The sequence below is a fragment of the Oculina patagonica genome, chromosome 7 (genome assembly GCF_052425735.1).
Source record: "Oculina patagonica isolate OP01 chromosome 7, crgOcupat, whole genome shotgun sequence".
Taxonomy (NCBI): Eukaryota; Metazoa; Cnidaria; class Anthozoa; order Scleractinia; family Oculinidae; genus Oculina; species Oculina patagonica.
The window spans coordinates 28,080,504-28,103,060 of NC_135764.1; the positions used below are offsets into that span (position 1 = coordinate 28,080,504).

General features: G+C 39.2%; 2 protein-coding genes across 2 annotated transcripts in view; one reads left to right on the top strand and one right to left on the bottom strand.

Annotated features, from left to right (window-relative positions):
* Positions 1 to 207: 207 nt before the first annotated feature.
* Positions 208 to 22,557, bottom strand: part of LOC144660590 (P-selectin-like) — a 179,468-nt gene continuing 157,118 nt past the window's right edge. Inside the window, exons 5-9 of the mRNA XM_078521252.1 lie at positions 3,220 to 3,414; positions 2,978 to 3,103; positions 2,105 to 2,690; positions 1,282 to 1,580; positions 208 to 1,176 (exon numbers count right to left, since the gene is read on the bottom strand). Coding sequence (XP_078377378.1) covers positions 1,040 to 1,176; positions 1,282 to 1,580; positions 2,105 to 2,690; positions 2,978 to 3,103; positions 3,220 to 3,414 — 1,343 coding nt within the window. The 3' untranslated portion in view covers positions 208 to 1,039. The remainder of the gene's footprint in view (positions 1,177 to 1,281; positions 1,581 to 2,104; positions 2,691 to 2,977; positions 3,104 to 3,219; positions 3,415 to 22,557) is intronic.
* Positions 12,092 to 22,195, top strand: LOC144661015 (P-selectin-like). Its single transcript, XM_078521733.1, has 13 exons — positions 12,092 to 12,458; positions 14,444 to 14,854; positions 16,618 to 16,812; positions 16,965 to 17,159; positions 17,328 to 17,522; positions 18,702 to 18,896; positions 19,067 to 19,261; positions 19,433 to 19,627; positions 19,780 to 19,974; positions 20,125 to 20,250; positions 20,589 to 21,174; positions 21,665 to 21,963; positions 22,065 to 22,195. The coding sequence occupies exons 1-13, from the start codon at positions 12,092 to 12,094 to the stop codon at positions 22,193 to 22,195; spliced, it is 3,285 nt and encodes a 1,094-aa protein (XP_078377859.1).

Sequence of the window (22,557 nt, forward strand, 5' to 3'; positions counted from 1 at the left end):
GACGTAAACACAGCTTACGTTTATTTTGTGAAACTTGAGACTTCAAAGTCAAGGCATTGCTGTCAAAACTGTTAACAACTGCAATAACTTTATTCGTATATACCTTCATTATCTCCTTTCAAGAAACATACGCCAGAAAATACCCTTTCGCTAAAGCATGTCAACAGATTTTCACTAGTTACACGACCTATGTGTTTTACGCATCACGTAGTTTGGTCCTAGTTACCCTTTTAAAAAATCAATACGAGTGTCTACAGTGTAGACATTATTTACTTTCGCTTCTGCGCACGACAGCAAAAGGTTATACTATCCGAATACAGCTTTGATCAAACTCCTTTCTCCTTTTCATTTCTTTCTCTCCTTTTTTGACCCCAACCTGGGGTGGCAAGCGTAGAGAATAAAGAGAGAATTGAAGAAACTACGCTCCCCTGTCTCAACGACGCAGAATGCTTTAGTTTACCTTGGAGACTATGATCTATCAATGATATTAAAAAGCAAGCACCCTTAGTGAAATCAATTATTTTTCGACAATCCGGTAAGAAGTAGATTAGTGACTAGCCCCCAAAACTGAACTGAAATATTTAACATCGCTTACTCACAGAAGGTCAGTTTTGTGATGCTAAACGTTATGTTCCAGAGACCAGTCAGCATCTACTTATGCAATGAGGGAAAACTTGAGCTGGAGATATTCAAGTGAAAAAAGTTATTTTAACAGATTGGAAATAGACATCAAAGAAGCCAAAAACCTTTTTTTAAAAAGCTCAAACTAAAAAAATACCACTTGGTTGGTCTTACTTGTGAATTAGGGTTTTTGAGTAGTTTTTAATTTCATCGTCTTAACTTTTCGTTGCTTGTAAAGTTTTAGCCTGTACGTACTTTGTATTTTGCCAGGAAGAGTTACTAACTAGAGTACGTTGAAATGTATATAGTTTTTCAACAAAATGGTCGTAAGAAAGTGATGATAATTTTTGGCAGTTCAGTGCATATCTCGAGCTCGAGTATCTCTAAAGTCTGTCCAGTTCAGTTTCTGCGCATGCCTTCACTCCTCGTCACCGCTGACAAGTACGGCATACCCAGCCGGCTTGTCACGTGACTTCTTGAAGATCATCAGCGCTGTTCCTGCTAAGCAGGCAACAAACATCACAAACAGAGCCATCAGGACGGTGGAACTAGAACCTCAAGAATAAAAACATGAATGACAATAAGTAAGATGGCAACACATGTTTATTTTGAAAGGTTCATTTACCGTAATTAAAGCTTTAAATAATTTTTACACCTTACCACTTTTATGCAGGCCATTCCCGCGGGTTTCCTCTCGTTTTTCTCGTGCAAGGTGGAGCGGGCCCTGGGCCAAATAGTACACGTCAGTCACGTGATCACTCACTGCACGTCTTCCTCGGCCACTTGATGGACATTTCTTTGTGCACTGGGAGTCTGGGTCGGTTGCATTGCATACAATCACGTGACAGTGAACGAACACAAATGGATGGTCAGCAATGAACTTGAAAGCTTCCAGGCTAAACCGCTGTGCACTTACTGAGGGCGCTGAATGGTACTTCACCGTTACATCATTGGGGCATCTGAGAGATAAATACAACGGATTTGGGTTATTCTATAGTCCAAAACACCAACAATGGGCCCTCTGGTCACATGATACAAAAAACACTTTGCTAGAGAGTAAGCTTAGCGCTAGGACATCCAAACAAAGAAAATCCAAAAATGACAGGTTGAAGTCGTTTTGTTTTGGATGTACCAGTGCGTAGCTTGTTCTTCAGCAAGGTGTGATCAACTGTTACCGTTATCTTCAAATGAAAGGGCCCATTAAGTATAGTTCAAGTAGTATTTTTCTACAAGTAAGCGAAAGAATATAGCAGGCAAATAATTAAAATAAACCAAGATATTTGTTTGCAGAATGTTTTCACTTAAGCAAATAAATAAAATCATGCAGTCTCCAAGTTTTAAATGTTGGTGAAGCTTCTGACTGGATACAGAACATTCCCCGGGCAAACTTGAGCTATAAATTATTACCCTAACATTGTGGTGAATACCTATCACACTTGGTTTAGTTTTATCGATAGTAAAAGACAAATAATTCTCCACATACCCTTTTCTAATGAAGACGTACTTCAGTGAATTCTTCTGATCCTGAGTGGGCGTGGCATAGCATCGATCAGCTATGATTGACAGCTGCTGATCACCTGATGTCACTGATACCTCAAAGAACAGAAGTTTACGCAGCACCACAGCAACAGGGAAATCATCCTTTGTGTAAGGACTCACGAATCTCTTGTCAGGAAACATATTCAGGGAGAATGTAAAGTTTCCTTTGCCTTCATCACTAAACACAAGTTTTCTGTTACTTGGTTTCCAACCAACGGATGATACCACGCCATACTTGGAGTAGAAACAGCTGAACTGTATTTCTATTTCACGTACGCGTGTCACCACATCCTCAGCAGCTACAGGGATTTCCAAGACTGTGTTGGAGTAAACGATAGCTGTAGGTGTGTGCCTGCGGGTTGTGTTACAGCCAGTCAGCGGTGTTGTTAGGGAGAAGTGAGCGCTTGTTTCTTCAGCTTTGCATGTGGTGTCCAGGAGCCGAAGATGCTCACGGTCAATACCACGGAGGAGGGACTTGGGAATGATGATGGTCATATTGTCTCTGTTGCACTGAACGTCAACACCTGGAGCTAAAAATAAATGTGGTATACACGGTCGTGGCAAAAGGAATGAATTATAAAACCAAACCTGGTAACAATGTTAAGTTAGTTTAAAACACTGTTCTGTAATACCGTCTTAGAAACCGTGTAAGCTGATAAGGCATATTATATCCTAGTGACGTTTTCCTTTTAAAAGTATTATATCTAATCAGAAAATATATAATCATGGTCCAATGGTACGTTTACTAATGAAACTGAAGATAAATATTTCCAGTCGCTTTTGCGTTGTGTAAAGGTACGTTTAAGTCGATACTTACCGTGACATGTCCTGTTATCTAATGCTAAGCTCAGTTCCGGGTCTGGACATTCACATTTGTAGCCTCCTGCAGTATTAACACACTTGTGACTGCAGCCGCCATTTGACACAGCACACTCGTCAGTGTCTGAAACAAAAATCAGAATTGGCTGTGTGACACTATAGTCAAGATTGCCTAGCTAGATAAAAATAGATTAGCACATAAATCTCTAAAAAAATCACGATATTTAATAGTTGACCCACCAGTGCATGAAACTGACTTTGCACTCTCTGTCCACTGACCATTTGCCCCACACTGCTTATAAGAGGGACCTTGTAGCTGGTATCCCTGTGGGCATGAGAACGAGCATGTCGTGTTGATTTTCATCTGTGACGTCACGCAGCTGTTAGGAGACGTTTTTACAAGGCGGCCAGCGGTCAAAACTGAACACGTTGCAACTGAAATTGAAATACATGAAACGTGTTTTGTTCGTTGAAATTGAAATAGATCACAGCTGAGATCACAATCAAACTTAAAAAACAATTCGGCACAAAGAACAAATGTGTCTACTACTTTACTCAACGCTTTAGCAGAAACCAAATTTAAGGCGACGTTGCATGTTGAAATTTTGAAGTTATCTATAATAACTGGTACTTTTCCCCATAAGTCGGGAGGGTGGGGAAGGGGGGGGGGGGATTAGGGCATGTGCTCCTGACGTCACTACATGGCTGGGACTCATAAATCATATCAGCTCTATAGATAACGTCAGGAACAATGCTTCTAGGCCAATTTCAATGCGGAATTGGTTTTTTTTTCTTCTTTTTATGTAGCAAGACACTAGTGTTTGTGTGTAGATAAGAATAAAACAGGCCAAGCAATCATACCTTCACAGCTGACTGTGTTCACTTGTCCGCTCCAGGTTCCACCTCGTCCACACTGAGTAGATGAAGGACCGCTGAGTTGGTGTCCACGGGCGCAAGAAAAAGAACAAGTTGATCCATACTTTTGATTGGACGAAAGACAGTGAGAAGGAGAAACACTCACACCACTCCCCAGAGAAAGTTTTTGGCACCAGTTGGCTAACCACAAAAAAGTCAGAGAAATTAAATTAATGAAATTCTTCAAGAAAAAATCAAGGAGAATAATATACTTTTAAAACAAAAGAAAAATATAAGAAACTTGTGGCCATCTACAAAATGAGCTGTAATTTTTAACTAACTAGAATGTATGCAAAATACATATCAATTGATATAAATATTTCCATGGAAACATCCTTCTTAAGTGAGGTCGGAGTCCAAGTGCTGCTTTTGCTGAACTGAATATTTGAAAGCTCGTTTTAAGACGGAGATGGGTGAATGTATTCAACCCATTATAGGTTTTGATAATATGTAACATGATGTTTTCTGACACTTACCACTGGTTTCGCAAACGTAAGGAAAATTATAGTTATAATGACATCGCAAGTCGTTCCATTTCCATCCAAATGACTTACTACGCATATGTGCACACTCCTCTTGAAGACTGTTAGGTTCTCCACTAACCCAAGGAGTGTAAGTTGGACGTGTTCCGTCAAGCGTCAGCCAGCGAGACTTGTCTTTAGGATCCCTGTACAAACCAATATATGTCCCCCGACCGCCTGTTATTTGACTAACTGCTTGATTTTCTGCTTGTGAATTAATCACGACAAGCTTGGATCCGAGTGCTTCACAGGCGGATTTTGCTGCATTCCAGTTCAGTCCTTTGGAAAAGAACTTGTAGCAGGAACTTTGCATATGAATCCAGCCGTTTGGACAAACTCCTAAAATTTTGGGTAACCGCGAAAAACGTTCAGTATCATTCGTTCACCGAAAAAGGATAGTTTTCGAGTCAGGAACTGAACTGATCAAACACACTTTTGAAGCTAAGGTACTCTCTATCAACCTTGCTCGAAGTAAATTGTTGAATTTTCAATCTTTTTTTGCGGCGGAGTTTTTAATGTCCTTTTATATATGGAACACGATGAAGGCCGAAGGTTTTTAGTTTTCTCTTTGAATCGAGGGTCAGTTCACGCGAGGGCTGTAAATCACGTGTACGAAGTGTTATATATGAAGCGCAAGATTCCTTACGAAACCTGCACGTCGGGCTCGTGCTTAAGCATTACACTCACGCGTCTAAAAGGTAGCCAATCTTCGATTTTTGCCAAAATACACCATAATGATCAAATATGACTAAAGTTTAAGTTTTTACTGATCGCTTAGTCACAAAGGTTAACATAGCAACGGTTGTCGTTTTCTTTTGTTTTCAAAACAATTCTCGAAATCTAGATTTACTCTTCGTGTTCATTCTTTGGTATGTTTTAAAAAGTTTAGTAGATTGACTAACTGTTAACGAAATTTTTGAAAAATCTGTTAGAGCGTTTTCAAGTAAATCAAGAATGAAGTTTTCAGAAAAATCCCGTTTTATATAATTAATGCGAAATAGGCGCTTCTAAATTGTTTCTTAGTATTTGAGCGCAGTTAACCATCAAAGACCATTAACTAAAAGCAAAAGAGTTTTTGCTAAAATTTGTTAAAATATTTCGACTGCCGATTGTAGAAAACTACAAAAAGTTAGAAAAAACTTCATTCTTGATTTACTCTAAAACGCTCTTACAGATTTTTCTAAAATTGTGTCTACAGGTAGTCGATCTACTAAACTTAAAGATATCAAAATATGAATGCGAAGAGTCACAATGACCTAGATCTCGAGAAAATCAGGTTTCTTTGAAAACAAAAGAAAACGAAAATCGTTGCTATGTTAACCTTTGTAACGAAGTGACCAATAACAAATTAAACTTTGGTCATATTTGATCAATATGGTGTATTTTGGCAAAAATCGAACATTGGCTTCCTATGTTATTTTAATTTTTAAACGACCACCCAAGGGCTAAAAAACTACATCGTGCATCCTCAAATAATAAAATGTTAAGCCCCCTTCGTGACTAACGACCAAATTGGAGCATGTCTAGCACTCCTCCGAAAGTAATATTGGAGACTGTTAAATACGGAAGCAAATCGATTTCTATATTTTAAACACCAATTCCGATACTGTAATTCTGATGATCCGCAATAACATGACTCTGCCAGGGCCGTAAGTTGATTGTGTTCCTCTTTTTTTTATCAATTCGGCTCTGGAGCTTGGCTCGCTGGTCAGACATCTAATTTGTTATTTGTTTCGACGCCTCGAAGATTCTTTTGACGGGTTTTCAAGCGGGTTTTCAAGTTATCAATGAAAGTGATCCAAGATTGAAATAGATTTATGATAAGGGATTTATAAGGGACTTACAACATCAAGTTCGTACCCTATATCTAGCAGGAAGTATTATAAACAATTTACTATTGGTATTTTTACTAAGTGGAAATTGTTCGCAACTGCATGCAACAAGCGAACACTGATGCCAGAAAATGCAGATTTGTCTAACTCATAATTCCTGTGCCTTGTTACATACCGATCTGCTTAGGCATTTATAATTTTCTACGAAATAACCAATTAACAACAAAATGAGGTGAATCCGACCTAAAAAATTATAAGTTCCTGATCCTAATTCAGATCGTATGTCTTGAAGAATCGTGAATAAAAAGATTTTAAATCTTATGTTAATTTTAATCAAAATCTAAAACATTTATTGTGATTTTTATAGTTCCGTGGTGTGTGAAGTAACGAAAACAAATGAATTATTTGCGTTGATGTAAGCGAATATTAACCCAGCATATCGCAAGAAGGAATATTTTTAGTCATTTGGAAATTTGTTAGGCATGACGACTTATTGAACAAAATTACTAAAATTTCAATATGAAAACATTTTCAGTAAGTTTTACGGTGCAACTCACCTCGAGAACTACTTCGTATCGCCAGCACTGAAAAGACCACGAGGAATACAGACAGCCAGTTAGAAACAGCCATGCCAAAAAAGAAAAAGATTAACCTTTTCGTCCGTTGGAATGATAGAAATATTAATTCGGATACGTTACTGGATTGCGAAAAAGATCGATCTGTTGGTAAAATGACTTCAGTCTTGATCGAAGCAGTAAATCTACGTGTTATCAGGTTAATGAATTCACGGCAACGGGTTTTTTCTCGAGCTAGCTTATCCAAACATTTCAGGAACTAAACAATTAATGCATTGTTTTTTGGTGACTCAATAGACAGTACAAAACTCAAATATTACTACAATTAAAAAACAAACAATGTTTAAGATTGCTTGCTAAAGAATGACTAGTAACGCTATTTCACTATTTACTTTTAGGCGTGGAAGTGGCATTCGCTTCCGGACAAATCACTTGAAGTTTCTATCCTTTCCCTTCTTGCCAATCAGTTACGGCAATTTTGGGCATGTTTGGTTATAATGTGATATCGACTGTTTTTGTAAACGGACCAAAATGTATCTATTTTTTTAAATCCAATATTGATACATCAACTGTATTCTGCAGACTTCCGCTTTCTGGTCATTGTTTATGTCTTTTCTGGCAGTGAAAACAAAAGCCCTCGAGAGAAAGTGAAAATCTATGATTTAAAACCAAAATTTACATCTTTAATGCTTAATTAAGTGCAGTTCGGGGTCAATTTAAAGGCTTAGTTAACAGAATTAACGGAAATCATAACCAAACTTCACAGAACGTTGGTCGGAGAGGGTCTTAGCAAAACGCTCTATTGTTCTGCTCTTATAACGTGTAGTAAAAATCCTTCAAGTCGCTCAAATTCGCCATTTTGAGCCGCAGAGATGGCGAAAAAAAAAAACAATTGAGGTAGATTTAAATTTTGTGTGCTTTGTTTCAATTTGTAGTCGCGTCCGCTTTCTGTTCATTGTTTATTCCTTGTTTTTCTGTTTTTTCTGGCACTGAAAAAAGAAGCTCTCAAGCGAAAGTGGTAAACCACGATTTAAAACCGAATTCACAATCTTAAACGCTTAATTACGTCCGGTTCGGAGTCATTTAAAGGCACAATTAGACCATCCCAATAAAATGTTTCGTTTCCCATCGCCCGACCGACCCATTTATTTTCGAAATGTAAAAAAAAATTCTAGATTCACTAGTCAAAGAGGCAAGTAATTTAACTTACAAACACACGATCTTGTTTTATTAACAACAATTGGTATGATGTGATGTCCTTCTCTTAAATTGACATCGTTACTAAGTTTTTCAAAGGCTATTTCGCGCCAAGGGCATTAACAAATGTTCCAACATTCTCAGCGAGATCAACTGAAGCAAAATCTTTCGGTTCTGCATCTCCTGGCTTCTTAAATGAACCCAGACCCCTTAAAGTGTTCATTATTTTTTTTTTGCCCGACCGATTGGGATGGCCTTAACAGAATTAACAAAAATGTTAACCAAACTTCACTGAACGTTGGTCGGAGAGTCTCGGCACAAACGCTATATTGTTTCAATTCGGCTTTGTTTCGATTAATTCACCCTTGTTTCATTAGTTAAAACTAAAATCAAACGATTCAGGTCGACACTTTTATGAACACTAGCTAACACTCTGAAGTCTCTGGCTCTTTTGATCAGCTAATGTGTGATAATCAAACATACATGACTATAATTAATTCAATATAAAAAGTAAGTACTTGTCTTGTACTGAACGAGACAAGACTAAATTTGTATATTTGACAACATGATGTGTTGATTCGCGCAACAAAACTAATATTTATCGAAATGTAACGCAATCATGTCTTGGTAAAGAACTAATTATTATTCTTTTTGGCCGATTAATCGCTTCGACATCATAATATTTATCTAGTAGTCAAACGGAAGTAACAATAATACATAGAGAATATTACACGGCGGCGCGAAGATATGAATTTTATTTTCGAGTGGTAAAGCAATATTTTACGAATGAGCGCAGCGAATGAGTAAAATGTTGCTTTTACCACGAGATGTTGCTTTTATAACGATTGAGCAAATTGCCAATCTGAAAGGCAAAATTTCGCGAATTGAAGCTTCCGGAAGATGTATAACGTAAATGTAAACTCTGTTTATTAGCTTTCATCACTGCCACTGATATGATAATATAATTCACCGTTTTGAAATATGTTTCTGCTCAAACTCACCGCTTTTCTGATTTCTGATCGCGAAGTCTTGCAGTTTGGCAGCTGGAATTTCTTGATTTTCCCTCCCTTCGTCTGACTTTCCACAAGCAAGAAGCTCTTTTAAATAATTTCAAGTCATATGAAGTTTTTTTCTTCGTCTTAGCTTTTTCCTGCTCCTCAGTAAAAGCTTTTATTTTGACTTCAGTGAACTTCGTGAATTGATAGCTCCAACCGGCGTTTGACATCTCTGCACAAACAACCGTGCAAAGGCGGGAAATGACGTCATCGATAGCCTCACTAGTGAGGATATGGAAAATACGCCACTACAGTCCCGGATGCAGTTTCGTATGAATTTTACGAGTGGTCTATTTTCCAATAAAACACTCGCGGCTATATAATAATTAGACTTTCTTCACCTTCGGCTTACTTACTATTACTTGTTACACAGAATTTTGCAAACTTTTTCATGAGTAAAAACATTTACCTGTGTACAGCCGTCACGCTCTGCTAAAAAAAATCCGCGATTTTTTTGTGATAAACAAGCCATCGTGTAATCGTTCAAGGAAGCCTTTTATTAATAAGACAGATTTCATAATTTATAGACTGTATAATGATAAAACTCTGCACAAAACTAAACAACAAAGCGCTATATATACGCGCGCACTTGAGTCACATGGTGACAAAAGCTTAAGTTTGCTTACATGCAGGTTCGGCTTGGCGAAATATTATAAATGTACCGCCAAAAGAAATCAGCCAACCATTTAACTGGAAAAAGAGTTAAACTAGAAAAGACATCCGTGCGGATCAACAGTTCAACGAACAAAGTTAATTCACTTTAACTTATGCTGTATAGGGGAGGGGGGGGGGGGAGGGGCTTAAACTATTCCAACAATACTCGGCAGGTTTTCATATTTGGAGCAACTTTTTGTTTTCTGAGCAGTTTCTAGACCAAAGATTACTGAAGATTCGCCGATTGTTGTTCAAAGGCCATACGAACGTTTCTGATCATTTTTCAAACTTTTCCGAAGATAAACGAAGTTTCCTGAAGACGTTTCGAAGATGTTTGAACTCACACACGCGCTCGCGACATTTTCGGCACCAAAAACGTGGTGGGGCTGAGCTCCCCAAATTTTCGTTTGGAGGAGGGGGGTATACAGCCCCACTGCCCCCCTTGCTCTGCCGCCCATGTTCTTCAGCAACTTCGACAACAACCGTAGCCTGCGTGAAAAAAAAAAAAAAGCCTGCGTGTCCTTCTCCTTCCCCTTTGAACGCTGGCCACGCAGGCTACAACAACCGTGGAACAACGCTAACGCCGGACAAAATTAAGACACATTTTAAACGTAGACGACCCTCGTAGGGTTTGAGAGTTTCGTGATTTTCTGCACGTTCAGCTGACATGCATGTTTTCTGCATGACCGACCTAAAAAATTTTATCTTTGCCATGTTAACACCATGAAATGTGGTTTCTTTTGTAGACATTCCAATATCTTCGATCTATTGATAAGTCTATATAGAACTTCACCTGTGTCGGGAGTGGAGTTGTACCGACATGTTGCACTATGCATCTAACTCGATCGACAAGCATACTCTACCAAACACTGAATACTCTACCAAATGAAAACTCTATTTGATGCAGCCATTATACGTCATTTCAGCAGTATTAAACTCTGTTAGAAAAATTCTAGGGTGGGTTGGGAGTATGGGGTGCTTTTGGTAGATAAAGGATCTAATGACAAGTAGTTTCTTATCATAAGCACCCGTATCGTGTCTAAATAAAGGCGTTCATTGATGGATTGAGTTTCTAAAATATGCGCTTATTTTCTGATGCATGCATGCGATGTACGGTTCTAACAAAGGAATGTCCTTGTTCTTCTTAGCTTTTAGGCGGGGTTAAAGTTTGCGCAAAGATAACCCAACGAAATGACCTAAAATGGTTATAGTTTCAATTCGCGAAGGGAAAATGTTTTAAGGAAACTGAAACATCCACGCCCTGACAATAACATAAACATTCGTCTTCTATTTAATTAACAGAAACCACCACAGCACTAATACCGACATACACGCAGGACTAAACTTTCCACAATGTAAAATTGTGTTGCTCCTTGAATGTTTCGGCCTACTGACCAGGTTTCCGGAATTTATACAGTGCATTTGCGGTTTGATAGCGAGCGATTTTGAGCTGATTTTTATCAGGTTTAAATTTCACGGTGCTATATCGTTGCGCTCAGCTTTGCACTCAAGGAATTCTGCTTCTTTTCGATTCTTTTTTGATATCATTAATATCGGCTACTGATACATAAACACACTGTATATAACGAAGCGCAGCATGAAATAAATATGTTTTACTAACAAATAACGTTAACACTGCTGATGTTTTGCAAGTGGATAACTGATGTACTGATAAAAGTATATGATACAATGCGTACCACAATATCGTGCGTGAAATGAGAAGGATATTAGCTTGAGCAGTTTGGGAACATGCTTTCCTGTAAGATTTCATGGAAGTGTATTTCACTGGGCTATTTTGACTAGCTTTAAATCAAGAATGATCTATGAATGTAATAAAAGTTGTGGCCCAGCTCACAACGAGTCTCTCGTAGCTCAGTTGGTTAGAGCGCCCAACCGGTATCTGGTTGGGCCATGGGTTCGATTCCCGTCGGGGACTCAGATTTTTTCTTTGTCCCACGCTCGTGTCATGTTGAGTACTTCATCTTCATTGTAATAAAAGTGTTTTAAAGTCAAATGAGGAGGGTTCGTGAGATGGTTTGAGCGAATACATTGTTTTAAACAGTTATGATACAAAATGCAGTGCAAAACAATTAATGTCCAATATCTTAAGAGCGTAATTGTGTTTGACATAGGTTAGGAGTCTGCTTTCATTGAGAATCAAATATTTAACTACAAACTTCCGTTATATCGCGACCGGCGTATAAAATCGCCGATATCTGACATCTCTTTAAGTGCCATTTCACACGAAACTAAAGGGCAATATGATTGGCTAACTGCAGACAGACAAAGATTACTTAAACAATGTTCAATCCAGATTATATGCAATTGTGCGAGACACATCTAGAGGCAGCCCTTACCTAAACATGTTAAAACAAGAAAATATTCGCTGTTTTTTAGTTCTTTATACAGTCTTCATTGGCTGTTGTCATCAAGGTACGGCAGTTTCCATAAAGGCCCAGGAGTTGTTTCCTGAAAACCCCTTGTGTGCCTGGAACGGGGAAGGGTGTGCCGAAAACAACGAGAAAGACGACTTCAGACAGGAGTACGATGATAATGAAGACGTTTTTGATGAAACGGAGAACGCTATCGGAGAGCTGCGGGACATTGAGGACACAGCGGACACCGAAAGCGCCAGTGATAATTGGCGAGGGAAATTGCAAGCCCCTGATGGTATGTTGGAAGAGAAAAATAGCGGCGACAGCTACAACAGAGCAAACGATGGAAAAGGAGGTAAGAATTGTATTGTCCACTTGTAAGTTGGCCCTTATCCCGATTAAGAAGTATAATAAGAGAAGCCTCGAGCCATGCGGCCCACCCATATTGCCGGAGATTATCCTGGTTTCTGTAGCCATTATATTAAGCAGGTAGGAATATTTCTACTCCCCCCTGAATGGGATTAGGCCTGTCCCGATTGTGCTCGGTAACTTTTGAGCAAATTTTGGCGTTTGGAGCAACTTTTTGCGGTTCTAGCAACCTCGAGCACGTTTTTCCTTTCTGAGCAAATTTTGAGCAAAATATAGGTTGACTATAATTTATGCGAAATTCTTGAATGTTTATCAACACATAATCTGTCACTTGACAACGGTTTTTTTCGCTTCATTAGACTTGAGAATCCTTTAATTTCACTCATTTTTGCGAGCAACTTTCAAGCTAAGTTTAGCTTTTTTTCTTGAACGATGTGAGCAATTATTGTGAACAACGAAAAATAAAGCTTTTAACTACGCGTTTATATCAAAATATCAAGAAATTTAGATAACAACTTCTCGGATTTTTGACAATATTATATTTAGTTAAAAAAAAGAAAAAACAACGCGCTACATTCTCAACCAATCAGATCTAAAACCAAAAGCAATCATAATTCGCTCACACGCCTTCTACCGCGCTTTACGCCAGCCACATGTATTGACTTAGAGCGTTGATTGGTTGACTTGATTGTCTGTGTCTTTTGTGACTGGCCAGAGTGACTGCCTTTTTTTTGGGGGGGGGGGGGCAATAGAAAATTAAAGTATACAAATTATTTCTACACTGATTTGACAACAGGTGGACTCCGGGATCCATGCTTGAAGGTCGACAGTAGTCGGCTTTAAGTTAATTAGTTCCGCACGGAAAAATTGAGGGGGTGGCTCCGTCATGGAAGGTTGTGCCGGGTAGCTGAGTCGTAGACCTAGCAGCCCTAGGGAGCCCAGAACCTAGCCCCCTGGTCTAGCCGGAGGCCTCAGCGGGAAGGGAGGGTGGCTGTTAGTGAATTTCGGGCCTTTCTGTCAGCCTGCTGGGCACCTGTTGTTAAAACAAGGCAGATGTACAAAGTATACAAATTAATTTTATGGTTTTTACCAAAGCTGGCAAATAAGCGAACGTAAGATAGTTTCTCAATACTTTGTCATTTTCACCAAGACTGGTCTTGGGCATGCAGCATTAAGTAAAATAAAAAAGATTTCTTTAGCGCCATATCCATGGCTCATGGCGCTTTACAATAAAAAAAAGTATTACAAACGAAAACTTCATTTTAAAAAACTTAAATCAGTGTGATAAAAATGCATATGTACAATAAAAAATTAAATAGGTATCGTAATTTTTACATAATATTATGCACATAAAAATAATTCTTAAAATATACTCTGAAAACCGTATGTCTTCAATAAAAAATTATTTTAACAAGTATGTCTTGTTTGCAGCAGCTCTCCAAAATAAACTTTTTGCCCTTACGCGAATAGCAAATGTAGCTAGCTTCCGCATTTGATAACTACTGCCACTGATCAAACATACTGCATCTACACAAAATCATCTCCAACGGAAAAAAATATCGAGTACTAGAACGCATATGCAAAGCGCTAAAACCTAGCTGCCTGGGCTCTATGGATTTTCAGGTAGTTAAAACTTAATATTATATCTCCGTTGTTGTTGTTGTTGTTGTTATTGTTGTTGTTTGTAAACTGTGGTGAAACGGAATTGAGGTTTCCAGCACCCATGGAACACTTCCTCCGTTCATTTGGATAAAAACAGACTTAAGCCTTTGAACAAGATGTGTTACTTTTCTTTTAAGTCTCATGGTGTGTGAAAAAGCACAGGGGAATATTCACTTAGCTTATCTTATAATTGGCGGAAATGATAGCTGAAAAAATAGAGGGAAAATCGCTTTATTGATTTGTAAAAAAAGCGCCTAGCATTGTTTGTCAGTTCATATAAATAAACGAGCGCACTTCTCTTTCGAAAAGACGATGACGTTTCTTTCATTTTAGGGGCGTGTCCAAGTGACTGGATTCACCTGCAAGATTCTTGCTACAAGTTCTTCAACTCGAAAGTGACCTGGAATACAGCAAAATCCGCCTGTGAAGGACTCGGATCCAATCTTGTCGCAATTAATTCACAAGCTGAACTTCAAGCACTCGCCTCAAAAATACCAGACGCTTTCATGTGGATTGGTTTGTACAGGGATCCTAAAGACAAGTCTCGCTGGCTGTGGAGTGACGGATCACAAGTAACGTACACTCACTGGGCTAAAGGAGAACCTAACGGTCTACACGAGGAGTGTGGTGAAATGCGTTCTAAACGGTACCGATGGGAATGGAACGACCTGAGTTGTTCATATAAGTATCCGTACGTTTGTGAAACAAGAAGTACAAGAGGTACATATTGCCTTTGGGCCTGTTTATATGGAGGAGAGTTGACCCTGGTAGGAGGGTACCCTTTCCCCCGAGCTATCTTTTATCGAGCGTTTATATGAGAAAGTTGTCCCTGTTGACCGAGCCAAAACTTGGCCCTCTCGGTTCAAAAGACTGGCGAGAGTTATTTTGAAATATCTATTAAGGCTGCCGTTTTAAAATCAGGAACGCTGAAACATCGACGAAGACCATTTAAGACAAATTTTCCGCCGACTTCGATGTTGTTTTGGCCGATTCTAGCATTTGCGCATGCTCCGTATGTGTCAACTTGTCCCTCGTAGGCGAGGCAAAAATAACCAAACTGTTTATATGGAAAAAAGTTGGCTCGCTCCCCAGGGTCACCCTACCATCAAAGCGAGTGACCCTCTACCCAGGGTCACCCTGCCCCCCGAGCCAACTTTGCAATTTCTCATACAAACAGTTCGCAGCTATTTATAAAGAAACGTATGAAAAGCTCTCTCGCCTGGGATGGCTCGGTTTGGAGGGTAACCCTCCTACCAGGGACAACTCTCTTCCATATAAACAGGCCCTTTGTGGCATGTTGAATTACATGTATACAGCAAATAGAATTTTTACTATCTGCTCTTTAAATACATTTACTTACATCTGGTCTCTTCTGAATGACAGTCTGTTTTCATGTTTCTGGAAAAACAATTTAAAAATCCCGTTTCTAAGATCAACTTTGGAATAAATAAGGGCAAAAATATCAGTCACAAATTTTTAAAAAGGGGATAAAGGTTAGTATATTTGTATGCTTGTTTTGGTGAATATGTGGGCAGAACCATGCAGGATGGTACAGTATTGATACAGTACATTAGTGCCTAAGTTAACCAATTTTTTTTCTATTCCCCGAACCTTTTGATACGCCATACCTAATATGGAAGTGAAAGCTACAACCACAGTCAAAAATGTTGGGAAGGTGCTTTATTCTTCTCTCCCCTCCCCCCTTATTCAATGTTGAAGTATACCAAGAGACTTAAAGGTATCTATCATAATGTTCAGTAAGTACTTCAACATTGATATGGGGGAGAGGGGGCCCACACACGCTTTAATTTGTGCGTACCTATAAATGAGATGTATTTAAAAGTTGTTGAAATCAAAGCGTCCATCTTCAACTCTTACAATCCTTTTTGTCCTGGATAGCTATATATTTTATGTTCAAAGTAAGATTCATGCCAGTTAGCAAACCTAACAATTTAAGAAGAAATCCGCCAGGACTTCGAGTAGTTATTGGACAAAATTATGTACCAAAACTATTTACACCGATTGCAAGCTTTTGTGTTACTGCTTCAAATATCTTATCGAAAGAAATCTTTTCTAACAACACCACACATCGAAAACACATTTTGAAGTTCCGCGAATCCACTGAATCGCTAAAAGATGTAGCTTGCCCAAGCTTGAACTTAAATATCATTTTCTCAGACTCGGATAAGAAATTGTTGTACCAGAATTATTTCCCGTTGCAACTTTCTGCCCAGACCCCCACCGTGGTTCCGCTGTCACTGCGCGACGCAGGCCCGTGAGTATCCAGACTATATGTTTTGTGTCACGGTCTTCATCTACCTTTAGGGGGCGCATAGGTTTCCTCTCGAGTTCCTAGTGGATTCCGTCTTAAACAAACATTGTCTCAAAGTTGGTTGCAAGAGCGATGCAAAAACCGTTGTGAATTCTATTTTTTTATGTGGATTTGATTTTGATATTTAATTACGAACTGACTTTGATTTCAGTTTCAAAGTGTCCAGCTTTGACCGTCGGACGTCTTGTCAAAACGTCTCCTAGCAATTGCGTGACTTCACAGATGAATATCAACACGAAATGCTCGTTCTCATGTCCACAGGGATACCAGCTACAAGGTCCCTCTTATAAGCAGTGTGCGGCAAATGGTCAGTGGACGGACAGTGCTAAGTCAGTTTTATGCATTGGTGAGCTTAAATCGTTCTACTAAAGTTAGTCATGTGTTAGTAAGAAGCATGTTATGCTTAACTTTACCATGATAAGACTTTATCCTCTTATAAAATAGACTCTTTCAACAATCTTCCCTGCAAAACTCGTATGAATTTTACTTCCATTTCAGTGGTGAAGTGTCCAGCGCTTACAGTTGGCGGCCTTGTCAAAACGTCTCCTAGCAGTTGCGTGACGTCACAGATGACATACAACACGACATGCTCGTTCTCATGCCCACAGGGATACCAGCTACAAGGTCCCTCTTATAAGAAGTGTGTGGCAAATGGTAACTGGACGGACGGTGCTAAGTCAGTCTCATGCATTGGTGAGCTTTAATCGTGATATAGTGATTACTTTCTACTAAGTTGGCTATGTGTTAATACGAAGCATGCTATGCGTAATTTTACCATGATAAGAGTTTATCCTCTTATAAAAAAGACTCCTTCATCAATCTTCCCTCCAAAACTCGTATAATATTTTACTTCCATTTCAGTGGTAAAGTGTCCAGCGCTCACAGTTGGCGGTCTTGTCAAAACGTCTCCTAGCAGTTGCGTGACGTCACAGATGAACTACGACACGAAATGCTTGTTCTCATGCCCACAGGGATACCAGCTACAGGGTCCCTCTTATAAGCAGTGCGGTGCAAATGGTAACTGGACGGACAATGCTAAGAGTGTCTTATGCATAGGTGAGCTTTAATCGTGATATATGATTATTTTCTACTAAGTTGGTTATGTGTTAGTACGAAACATGCTAGAGCAGTTTTCAATTAAGTGTCGTAAAACTAAAAACCAAAGTAACCACTCAAGCCAATCATAAAGAATACAACCAATCCAGTAAACCATACAAAACTTGAAGAAAATGCATGTTACTCATTAACTTTTTTAATATATACCTTATTCTCACTAAATTTCGCGAGTACTTAATTTCGCGAAAAATCAAAAGCCATATTTCGCGAGTACTTAATTTCGCGATTTTGAGAGGAAGGTACAATTGGAGTGTATTAAATTTCGCGATCTTTATCTATTCTTCAATCTGAAGCTTTGACCTCGAAACTGTAACAACAAAGACAATTAATATGAAAGTCATCGTAAAAACAGCAAACAAAACAATATACACATAACAAAACATTCAAAAGTCTAAACGCCTAATAGGTTCATCTACGACTGCAAGAGCGAGATTTTGAAGAACTTGGCGGCAGAGAACAGTTCGATCAGTGCGACTGATAGAGTGGCAGATAACTAATGGACAAAATTAAAAGAAAAAACTCCTAAACATGAAGCTCATGCAGACATGTTGGAATAACTGTGATAAAACACATCCAGTTTCATTATATTTTTTATATTATCAGTACGATATTAAATTTCGCGATTTTAAACTTCGCGTGTCCTATACTTCGCGAGTATTAAATTTCGCGATTTTTTGAAAATCGCGAAAATCGCGAAGTTTAGTACTCGCGAAATTAAGTGAGAATAAGGTACTTATTTTTCACATTTATAATTTCTTTTTTGTGTGTGTTCCTAATCAGCAGCAATGCTAAATACTCCACACCCGTTTAATAAACGTTTTTGTTGTTGTTTGTTGTTTGTTGTTGTAGCCGGCACGAAGTGCGGGAAAACGTGCGCGAGCGCGTCATGAATGGTTTTGGTTTTACTTCTGATTGGCTAAAAAATGGCGCGAACGTTTTAAAACAATCACAAAGCGTAGTAATGCAAATCCAATGCAAACGCGAATTACTTTGGACACTCAAGTGAAAACCGCTTTATGCCTAAATTTTATACCATGATAAGAGTTTATCCTCTTATAAAAAAGAATCCTTCATCAATTTTTCCTCCAAAACACCTATGATATTTTTCTTCCATTTCAGTGGTAAAGTGTCCAGTGCTTACCGTTGGCCGTCTTGTCAAAACGTCTCCTAGCAGCTGCGTGACGTCACAGATGAACTACGACACGACCTGTTCGTTCTCATGCCCACAGGGATACCAGCTACAGGGTCCCTCTTATAAGCAGTGCGAGGCAAATGGTCAATGGACGGAGAGTGCTAAGTCAGTCTCGTGCATTGGTGAGCTTTATTCGTGATATAGAGATTATTTTCTACTAAGTTAGTTATGTGTTAATGCGAAGCATGCTATACGTAACTTTACCATGATAAGACTTTATCCTCTTATAAAAAAAAACACTCTTTCAACAATCTTCCCTCCAAAACTCGTATGAATTTTACTTCCATTTCAGTGGTGAAGTGTCCAGCGCTTACAGTTGGCGGCCTTGTCAAAACGTCTCCTAACAGTTGCGTGACGTCACAGATGACATACAACACGACATGCTCGTTCTTGTGTCCACAGGGGTACCAGCTACAAGGTCCCTCTTATAAGCAGTGTGGGGCAAATGGTAACTGGACGAACAGTGCTAAGTCAGTCTCATGCATTGGTGAGCTTTAATCGTGATATAGTGATTACTTTCTACTAAGTTGGTTATGTGTTAATGCGAAGCATGCTATGCGTAATAACTTTACCATGATAAGAGTTTATCCTCTTATAAAAAAGACTCCTTCATCAATCTTCCCTCCAAAACTCGTATAATATTTTACTTCCATTTCAGTGGTAAAGTGTCCAGCGCTTACAGTTGGCCGCCTTGTCAAAACGTCTCCTAGCAGTTGCGTGACGTCACAGATGAAAATCAACACGACATGCTCGTTCTCATGCCCACAGGGATACCAGCTACAAGGTCCATCTTATAAGCAGTGCAAGGCAAATGGTAACTGGACGAACAGTGCTAAGTCAGTCTCATGCAATGGTGAGCTTTAATCGTGATATAGAGATTATTTTCTGCTAAGTTGGTAATGTGTTAGAACGAAGCATGCTGCGATTAACTTAACCATGATAAGAGTTTATCCTCATATAAAATAGACACCTCCAAAACTCGTATGAATTTTACTTCTATTTCAGTGATAAAGTGTCCAGCGCTTACAGTTGGCCGCCTTGTCAAAACGTCTCCTAGCAATTGCGTGACGTCACAGATGAAATACAACACGACATGCTCGTTCTTATGCCCACAGGGATACCAGCTACAAGGTCCCTCTTATAAGCAGTGTGTGGCAAATGGTAACTGGACGAACAGTGCTAAGTCCGTCTCATGCACTGGTAGGTTAATTGTTTAATATGATTATTTTCTACTGAATTGGTAGTTTATGCGCAATAAACCTAGTTAATTCTTTTCTCTATGAAAACAACCTTAATCCCATATTTTACCTGCCTAGTGATAGAAATATTTACAGACGATATTTCTTTCAGATATTGATGAGTGTGCTGTGTCAAATGGCGGCTGCAGTCACAAGTGTGTTAATACTGCAGGAGGCTACAAATGTGAATGTCCAGACCCGGAGCTGAGCTTGTTATTGGATAACAAGACATGTCACGGTAGGTATGTACTAGTACTCGACCTCACCACACAAATGAATTAAAAACCTATTTATTTAGTTGTGTATTTTAAGTTTTCCCGTTTCACTCATTGCATTTGGACATTGTTTGCTGTCACAAAGCACACACATTAAATATAACGTCAGCAACAACAACAACAACAACAAGTCGCACAAATAGGGATCGCCGCCATGATGTTTTAATCTGTATCCTCTGACATTCCTCTTCACAATTCCACCGCCTCTAGAAGTTGCACTGCAAAAAAGACAAATTTTAGCTTATTTCATCACAAGCCTCATCATGTTTCTACTTGCAACAATTGTGAGTTTTCTTTTTAGCTCCAGGTGTTGATGTTCAGTGCAACAGAGACAATATGACCATCATCATTCCCAAGTCTCTCCTCCGTGGTATTGACCGTGAGCATCTTCGGCTCCTGGACACCAAATGCAAAGCTGAAGAAACAAGCGCTCACTTTTCCCTAACAACACCGCTGACTGGCTGTAACACAACACGCAGGCACACACCTACAGCTATCGTTTACTCCAACACAGTCTTGGAAATCCCTGTAGCTGCTGAGGATGTCGTGACACGCGTGCGTGAAATAGAAATACAGTTCAGCTGTTTCTATTCCAAATATGGCGTGGTATCATCGGTTGGCTGGAAGCCAAGTAACAGAAAACTTGTGTTCAGCGATGAAGGCAAAGGAAACTTTAAACTCTCTCTGAATATGTTTTCTGACAAGAGATTCGTGAGTCCATACACGAAGGATGATTTCCCTGTTGCTGTGGTGCTGCGCAAACTTCTGTTCTTTGAGGTATCAGTGACATCAGGTGATAAACAGTTGTCAATCATAGCTGAGCGTTGTTTTGCGACCCCCACTCAGGATCATAAAAATCCTTTGAAGTACGAGTTTATTACAAAAGGGTATGTGAAGAACTGATCATCTGGTTTTGTGTTGTTGAATAGGTTTTGCATGTAGACTAATACAAGGATCGTATGTTATTATTTATTGCATTTTCCTTCAGTTATTGCACTATTTCCAGTTTAAAGCATACGGGAAACAAGTTCAGTGATATAAAGTGACGTCAGCGCTAGTCTTTTTAAACTCGAGATATCTTTAATAATGTTTTCTGTAACTAAATGAGCAGTTGGAATACATGTTGGAAGATAAAGGAAGCGGCTGTATTTCCAAGCTTATGCAAATCAGGCTTGAAATAAATAGGCCATTTCCGAGTTACCCTTTGCCTCTGTTTCAAAACGAGTCTGCGTGCGAAACCATTCAAATGAAAATGAGTTTCACCTACAAGTCCATTCTCATGCAAATCAAACTCATTTTCATTTGAATGGTTTCGCACGTAGACTCGTTTTGAAACAGAGGCAAAGGATAACTCGGAAATGGACCATTGTCTCTTAGATGCCCGAGCGACGTTACCGTCAAGTACCATTCAGCGCCCTCAGTCAGTGCACAGCGGTTTAGCCTGGAAGCCTTCAAGTTCATTGCTGACCATCCATTTGCGTTCGTTCACTGTCACGTGATTGTATGCAACGCAACCGACCCAGACTCCCAGTGTGCAAAGAAATGTCCATCAAGTGGTCGAGGAAGACGTGCAGTGAATGATCACGTGACTGACGTGTACTCTTTGGCCCAGGGCCCTCTCCACCTGGCACGAGAGAAACGAGATGAAAAGCGCGACAATGGCCTGCATAAAAGTGGTAAGGTGTAAAAAATTTTCACAGCTGTAATTAAACCGATCTTTCAAATCAACCATGAGTTGTCGTCTTACGTTTCTCCATTTCTGTATCAATTCCTCTAGTTTCCAGTCCTACCTTCCTGATGGCACTGTTCGTGGTGTGCGTTGCTTTCTTGGCGGGAACAGCGCTGATGATCTTCAAGAAGTCACGTGACAAGCCCGAGAACATGCGTAATGACCGCACTAGGACTTGACAGTCTTTAGGGGTACTTGAGCTTGAGATATGCGCTGAAATGCTGCAGGGATTTAACGTTCTCGATTATTTTTTTATTTTTTGTTGAATCATCCTGCATATCATCAATTAAACTCTAGTAAGACAGATCCTTTGGCAAAATTCACGGAAACGTGCTGTACGTACTGGTCTAAGCTAAACAAATGTCGAAAAGTTCAGACTAAGTAATTCAAACCTATCTTTTTACAAAGGAAATCCAATATCAAAGATTTTAACTGATTTAACTTTTCACTAGTTACGATTCCTTCAATTGATATGTCTATTTTTAATCTGGTAAAATAACTTGCTTCAATTGCATATCTCTATCGATCTCTAGCTACAGTT